The sequence below is a fragment of the Colius striatus genome, chromosome 23, assembly GCF_028858725.1.
Source record: "Colius striatus isolate bColStr4 chromosome 23, bColStr4.1.hap1, whole genome shotgun sequence".
Classification (NCBI taxonomy): Eukaryota; Metazoa; Chordata; class Aves; order Coliiformes; family Coliidae; genus Colius; species Colius striatus.
Genome location: NC_084781.1, coordinates 716,526 through 724,481, shown reverse-complemented (window position 1 = coordinate 724,481; position 7,956 = coordinate 716,526). Strand labels below are relative to the sequence as shown.

The 7,956-nt window shown below is 55.7% G+C and overlaps 1 protein-coding gene across 1 annotated transcript in view; it reads left to right on the top strand.

The window, feature by feature from the left end:
- The first annotated feature begins 3,843 nt into the window (after positions 1-3,843).
- KIRREL3 (kirre like nephrin family adhesion molecule 3) overlaps positions 3,844-7,956 on the top strand; it is a 176,305-nt gene continuing 172,192 nt past the window's right edge. The window contains 1 exon segment of the mRNA XM_062013903.1: positions 3,844-3,905. Within this exon segment, the coding sequence (XP_061869887.1) occupies positions 3,844-3,905 (62 nt within the window).

Genomic DNA, 7,956 nt, shown 5'->3' with positions numbered 1-7,956 from the left:
TTTGCCGTCACTGAGCAGTCAGATGTTGGCAATGGGCTGGTTTGTAGGGGGGGGAAACTGAGGCAGGGCAAGGAAAATAGCTCCTTGTCCGTGGTGAAGAGGCTCAGTAAAAGCATGGAAGCAAAAGCCCAGGCATCTTGCATTCCTTGAGCGGAATCCAGGTTGGGCTTTACACCCATTGCTCATCAGCCCTATATTAGTCACTCTGTGACCGTTAAGGACACGCTGGTGTCGCTCAGACACCTCTGCTTTCATTACAGCCAGAGCAACAGCAGTGCTGACATTCACACAAGCTGCTCCAAGTGCCTTTGGAGCTGTGTAGCACAAGGCCAGTCCCTGGGAGATGTTTCCTCCCCACGTCCCACAGCTCAGCTCCCTCCGGACTCGTACAGCAGGGCAGGAAATTAACAGTGTGGAAACATTGAGTTTCGACTGGCAGTTTAATTACCTGGGGCTGGGTTTCCATGGTGGATTTGCAGGGCTGTGATTAGAAAAGCTCAGAGGGGTCTTTGGTGACCAATAGTGATCGAGACATTAAGATCTTGTCTTCAGAGAGGAGCCTGGGGTGATTTACAGCCCTTAGCAGGAGGCAGCCGTGGCTCAGCAGGGGACAGCAGCTCCCAGCAGCTCTGAGAGGAGCAAAGCCTGCTGTCTTCTTGCTTGACCCTCCACCACAGGGGCCCCTAAGCACAGCCCCTGCTTCTCAAGAGCCCTTTTCACCCAGGACAAAGCCCCCTGTCCCCAGCAGATCTGAATCCAGATTTCCCCCTCCTCTCCAGGTTGCTCCAGTCTCGGGTTTTGCTTTCGCTCGGTGTCCGTCTGAGCTGCCAAGTTTCACCTCGGCTGTTAAAGCCAGTTCTGGTTGGTAAAGCCAGTCCTAGTTGGTAAAGCCAGTCCTGGTCAGCATGTTTCCCCAGCTCCTGGCTGGAAGAGCGTCCTGCAGCGCTGCCTCCCGCTCCCCCTGCACTGCCCTGGGCTCTCACCTTGATGGAAAAGTGGATTTGAATGCCAGGCCTGGCAGCTGGCTCCGAGGGGTTGTAAACAGGGAGTTGTACATGAAAGGAGAGGCTGCAAACACAACGGTTTATGGCTCAACACCAGCAGTCAGAGATGGGATGTGGGGATGTTTTGGAACAAAGGCTCCTGCTCCCTGTCTTTGTCACAGAGACACAGAATTGGGGGGGGTTGGATGAGATCTTCAGAGATCATCTAGTCTGATCCCCTGCTACAGCAGGTTCCCCTGGCTCAGGGGGCACAGGAACGTGTCCAGGTGGGGTTGGGAACCTCCTGAGAAGGAGCCTCCACACCCTCCCTGGGCAGCCTGGGCCAGGGCTCCCTCACCTCAGCACCAAAGGACTTGCTCCTTGTGTTTAAGTGGAAGTTTTGGTGTTCCAGCTTGTGCTCATCACTGGGGGCAACAGAAGAAATGTTGTTGTCCCGTGCTCTTGACACCCACCCTTTAGATACTTGTAAATGTTGATGAGCTCCCCCCTCAGTCTCCTCTTCTCCAGACTGAACAGCCCCAGCCAGCCAGGGAGTAAACCTACCAGGGTTTGAGGTTTGGAAAGGCATTTGTAAAGCCCCCTGATCAGAACCTGAAGTTTGGTTACAAGAATTACTTTTGGCTTTGGATTTATGGCAGAGAGCTTTTTGGTTTGCACAGGAAAAAAAATGGGTTGGAAATGGAGGGGATGCTTCAAGGGGGTTGATTCACAGAATCACAGCATGGTGGGGGTTGGAAGAGACCTTTAGAGCTCATCCAGCCCAACCCCCTGCAGAAGCAGCTCCCACCTAGATCAGGTCACACAGGAACGTGTCCAGGAGGGTCTTGAAGCCCTCCAAGGAAGGAGCCTCCACACCCTCCCTGAGCAGCCTGGGCCAGGCTCCCTCATGATGTCACTTCATCTTCCTGATATCCACCCTTTAGGTACTTTGATGAGGTTCCTCCTCAGTCTCCTCTTCTCCAGACTGAGCAGCCCCAGGTCCCGCAGCCTTTCCTCACAAGGAAGATGCTCCAGTGCCCTGAGCATCTTGGCAGCCCTGCACTGGCCTCTCTGCAGCACTTCCCTGTCCCTCTGCAGCTGGGGAGCCCACAACTGGCCACAGGACTCCAGCTGAGGCCTCAGCAGCTGTGGCAGAGCAGAGCAAAGGGGAGCAGAAGCTCCCTGGCCCTGCTGCCCACACTCATAGCACAGGAAAAGCACTCACCACCACTTTACAAAGCCACTCTTTGGGGAGTTTAGTGTGAAGAGGCCCCTCTGTCCTTCCCCCCACGCCGCTGGTGCCCGGCTGTGCCCGCGGGGCCGTGCAGGTGGCAGCAGCCGGGAGGCTGATCGCGGCACGCGGCGGCTGCCGCCAGCTCGGCAGGAGGAGGCGAGAGGCAGCAGATGCCGACTGCCAGGCGGAGCAGACGCCTCATTAGCCACAGCAGAGGCCCAGCAGCAGCCCAGCAGCGGCCCAGCCGCACGGAGGGAGCGGCCCGCAGCCCTCGCTGCTGGAATGAAGCTGCGGAGGCTTTGCTCTGCTCGCCTCGCGCCGCTTCTCCCCGCGTCCTTCTCCTCTCCTTCCCCACACCGCCTGTGCACGGCTCCTTGCACCCTGCCTCCTCATTCCCATCCTTATCAGCCATCCTGTGTTGCATGGAGAGGGTGACAAGGAGAAAAGGGCTGGGGGGTAAACGGTGGGTGCACACAGGAGGGAGAGCAGCGTTGGGTGGCCCAGGGGAGTCATCACATCATAAGGGAATGGTGGGGGGTGGATGGGATCTGCTGAGCTCATCCAGTCCAATCCCCTGCTACAGCAGGTTCCCCTCAGAGGGCACAGGAACGTGTCCATGGGGGTTGGAAACCTCCATGGAAGGAGCCTCCACACGCTCCCTGGGCAGCCTGGGCCAGGGCTCCCTCACCTCAGCACCAAAGGACTTGCTCCTTGTGTTTAAATGGAACTTCTTGTGTTCCAGCTTGTGCCCATCACCCCTTGTCCTGGCACTGCATACAACAGAAACAAGTGCTGCCCCAACCTCTTGACACCCACCAGTGAGACATTTGTAAATGTTAATGAGCTTCCCCCCTCAGTCTCCTCTGCTCCAGACTTAAACCCAGAATCACAGAATCTCAAGGGTTGGAAGGGACCTGCAAAGCTCATCCAGTGCAGCCCCCTGCCAGAGCAGCAGCACCTAGAGCAGGGCACACAGGGACTCATCCAGCTGGGTTGGAATGTCTCCAGAGAAGGAGCCTCCACACCCTCCCTGGGCAGCCTGGGCCAGGGCTCCCTCACCTCAGCACCAAAGGACTTTCTCCTCAGGTTTAGGTGGAACTATATGTGTTCCAGCTGATGTCCATCACCCCTTGTCCTGTCACTGGACACCACAGATAAAAGTGTCACCCCATCCTCCTGACACCCACCCTTTAGGTACTTAAAGCTGTCAATGAAATCCCCCCTCAGCCTGCTCCTCTGCAGGCTGAACAGCCCCAGGTCCTGCAGCCTTCCCTCATAAGAAAGATGTTCCAGAGCCTTGATGATCTGATCATCTCCAGCCTCATTGCAGCAGGAGCTGGATACCCAAGTGAGAGCCATCACTCCTCAGCTTAAACAAAGTGTAGGACAAGACAATTCAATTAAGTGTGAGCAGCAGTCGATAGCACGGGGCGGTCTGCACGGGGGAAATCAAACCTGCTGGCCAAGGGCTGAGATCCTGGGCTGGGAGACAGAGATGCTGGCAAGAAAGTCATCTCCTGGAACATCTCTTGCAGGAAAGAGGAGGGAGGGATGTGGAGATGGGGCTTCTCCAGAGCTACCTGCAGCCCAGGTCATCTCCTGGGATAAAACAGAGGAAAAGGGAAGATGGAGAGGATGTTCCTGAGGAGGGAGAAGCGGGTGGAGAGTGAAAACTGTGATGAAGACAGGTAGGAGGGATGGTGGCAGTGGGATATTGGGCTGGAGTGTGGCCAGAGCTGGGCACTGAGCTGGGGAAGGGGCTGGAGCACAAGGGGCTGGGGAGGGGCTGAGGGAATGGGGGTGTTGAGCCTGGAGAAGAGGAGGCTGAGGGCAGCCAGCAGCACTCTCTGCAGCTCCCACACAGGAGGCTGAGGGGAGCTGGGGGTCGGGCTCAGCTCCCCAGTAATGAATGACAGGACAAGGGGAAACGACCTCAAGTTGCCCCAGGGGAGGTTGAGGCTGGAGCGGAGGCAGAACTGTTTCCCTGAGAGGGGTGTCAGCCCTGTGCCAGGCTGCCCAGGGAGCTGGGGCAGTGCCCAGCCCAGGAGGGATCCCAAAGCCGTGGAGCTGAGGTGCTGAGGCCGTGGGTCAGTGCTGGGCTGGGCAGGGTGAGGGCAGGGCTGGGACTGCAGCAGCTTCAAGGGCTTTTCCAACAAAAATGATTCTGTGATTCATTTCCCAGCAGCAGGCCTGGGACAGACCCTTAGATTGCTGCCAGTACCCATCAGCACCTCATATCTCAGCAGCTGGCACTGCCTTCCACTTCTGCACGTGAGCTCACACCAGGCTGGGGCTCTCTCCTTACAGACCCACTTCTGGAAACAGCAAAACCCTCCCATTCCTCCATCCTCTGCCCATCCCTTTGCTCTCCCACACCTCCCCTGAGCCTCACTGGCAATCCCCCCCTCGAGCTGTACTTGTAATGCTATGCCCATGTTTCCCAGGCTTTGCCTGTGTTTGACGAGCAGACCTCATCATTCCAGCTTTGTGTTGTGTGAGCTCTCACAGGATTAGCGGGCTGGAAACCTTTCTGAGCTCCCTTTCAGCAGCTTTTCCCTCGGGATTGGTGCTTTAGGAAGTGATGTGAGGGTGGTTTTTTTTTCCCCCTCCCTGTTGTAGCCCAAGGAATTGGATCCTCATCCAGTAGCCAAATTGAATTCATTCAGGCAAGGTTAAGAGCTGTTTGATAGAGTTGTAGATTAGGTGAAGGCAGCCATATATATTTCATCTCCTGCACTAACTGCTGCGCCGTGACGGGGGCCAGGACGGCACCGCGCTCACCGACGGCTCCCCGGTGCTTACAGATGGATGGTGTTCAACAAGGGGATGCATCCTGAATCTTCCCCTGCTTGAAAGGTCATGGAAATGAGACAGGGAGATGGGCAAAGGAATGGCTTGATACTCAGTAAAAGGTTGGGGGGGTTGTCCATGGAGGTTGTGGGCGAGAGCTTTCCCCTCAGGTGAGAGGAGGGGTCTGGTTGCGTTTCCTCTGAGGGCTTGAGATCTTCCCAAGAGCTACACAGGACTGCAGGCAGCAGTACCAAACCCCTGCACCAGTATGAAACCCTTGCACCAGTACCAAACCCCTGCACCACTACCAAACCCCTGCACCAGTATGAAAACCTTGCACCAGTACCAAACCCCTGCACCAGTACAGCCCCTGCATCAGTACAAAACCCCTGCACCAGTATGAAACCCTTGCACCAGTACCAAAGCCCTCTGCACCAGTACCAAACCCCTGCACCAGTACAACCCCCTGGGCCAGCACAGGCTGGGGGTGACCTGCTGGAGAGCAGCTCCAGGAGAGGGACCTGGCAGTGCTGCCTGAGAAGAAACTGCCCCTGAGCAGCAACGTGGGGTCGTGGGCAAGAAGCCAACGGCAGCCTGGAGGCATCCAGCAGAGTGTGGGCAGCAGGGCCAGGGAGCTTCTGCTCCCCTTTGCTCTGCTCTGCCACAGCTGCTGAGGCCTCAGCTGGAGTCCTGTGGCCAGTTGTGGGCTCCCCAGCTGCAGAGGGACAGGGAAGTGCTGCAGAGAGGCCAGTGCAGGGCTGCCAAGATGCTCAGGGCACTGGAGCATCTTCCTTGTGAGGAAAGGCTGCGGGACCTGGGGCTGCTCAGTCTGGAGGAGACTGAGGGGGGAGCTCAGTAACACAAGTACTTTAAGAGGGGATGTCAAAAGGATGGGAAAAAAAGTGTTGCACTTTTTTCTGTTGTCTCCAGGGGTGATGGACATCAGCTGGAACATTAAAAGTTCCATTGAAACACAAGGAGCAAGTCCTTTGGTGCTGAGGTGAGGGAGCCCTGGCCCAGGCTGCCCAGGGAGGGTGTGGAGGCTCCTTCTCAGGAGGTTTCCAACCCCATCTGGACACGTTCCTGTGCCCCCTGAGCCAGGGGAACCTGCTGTAGCAGAGGGTTGGGCTGGATGATCTCTTCAGGGCCCTTCCAACCCTCACCACTCTGTGCTCCTGTGCTATGAGACCCTTACTGTAGTGTGGCACAGAGCACCGCTGCTGCGTTGCCGTGGTAACGCTGGCGGTGTTTGGGATCCTCCGTGCGTGCGGCACCACTCGCCTTCCCGGGGCTGAGGCAGAGCCTCGTAGGTTTGTAGGTGCCAACAAGGGCATGCTGACTTGTGTCAGCTGAGAATATAGACATGGGTTTGAATAGTAGGACAAATGAGTTCCTCTGTTTCTCTTGAGGTGAGCCCATCCATAATGGTAGCGATGCCTGAAATGCTCATGTGCAATCGCCATCTGCTCCCTGCTGGAACCATCTCAAGAGCGGGATCCCCCGAGGCAGGAGCCCTCCTTTGGTGCATTTGGTCCGTTGGCAGGGGAAGAAAATAGGGAAAAGAAACTGCTCTGAGGCTTGCAGAGAGTTGCTGTGAGCTGTGTACAAAAGCAGAGGGGTCTGGGCATCTCTGGGGTAGGACCCCAGATGTGGAAAGCAGCTTATAGGTAGCAGTGCCCTCTGCACAGGTTTTAGCACAGTCCTGGCTGATGCGAAAGGACTTGCACCAGGGGAGGCTCAGGCTGGATGTGAGGAATTTCTGTGCTGCCAGGGCTGTCAGGCATTGGAAGGGGCTGCCCAGGGAGCTGCTGGAGTCACCGTCCCTGGAGGAGTTTCAGAGCTGGGTGGGTGCTGCACTGAGGGCAATGGGCTGGTGGCTGATGGGGCTGGGACAGAGGCTGCACCCCATGGGCTGAAAGGCCTCTGCCAGCTGAAACCACTGTGAAAAAGCAACAAGTTTTATCCAGGATAACCAGAAATCCTCTTTGAAGGATCCCAAAGGACAGTCAAGGCCAATACTCAGAGGGCCAGTCCCGTGGTGTTTATTGCTCCTCTAAAGGCCTCAGCTCCTGGAGTCGTGACACCAAACGAGCTCAGCTTCTCTTGCTGTTTCACTGCTTGCTCTTTTTATTTTGGCAGGGAGAATTTGGAAAACATAAAGGTTATGTTTGCTATTTATTTCTATTTCTCTGAAAGTAGTTTCTTTCGTTGAAAGCACCTCAGGCCCTTCTTTAGCTGCTTGGAGCGGAGACGTGTAAATATTGACAGGATTTAGGCATCCTCTGGGCTGCTGCTCCTTAAACTGGAAGCAAACAAGAACTAGGAAAGAGTAGGGGGGGAAAAAAAGATGCCTAAAGATCTGTCAAAGCACAAAATGAGCAGAGCCCCTCTCCAAGGAGTGAAGCGAGAATGCTTGAACCCAACCCGCGTGTCACGCCGAGAGAGCTCTTCAGAATGGGAGATAGAGGAGAGCTCTTGGGCTTTGTTGCAGCAGAAGTGGCTCTAGGAAACGGTGTTTGGGTGTCAATTCCCGCTCCACGTTACCCCTGAGATGTTTGTCAAGGCTGTTCTGGGTGGTTGTTTTGGTTGTAGGTGTTTCTTTGAGGCTTCCCCTATGACTAGCATCACCTTACAGGCTTTGCTGTGCCTCCCCTTCCCTCTGCTAAGCCCCACAGGGGTTTTATAGCTCCTTTTCCTGGCCTTAAACCTGTTTCTCCTCATTTTCCCCCTGTGTTTATTCTAAATGGCTGTAGGAGTGGTGGGGCTCTCATTTGAACCAGGGGAAAAGCACTCTCCTTACTCACAACCCCTCCTCAGAACAATTCCTCCATCACCGTGAGGTTCGAATTCAAAACAAGTTGGGGGTGGAGGAGTTTCTCTCTTAGAAGTGAGTGTAATCCAGGTAGAAATGTTTAAGCTTGGGGGATTTTGCAACCCAAGGGAAAGGAG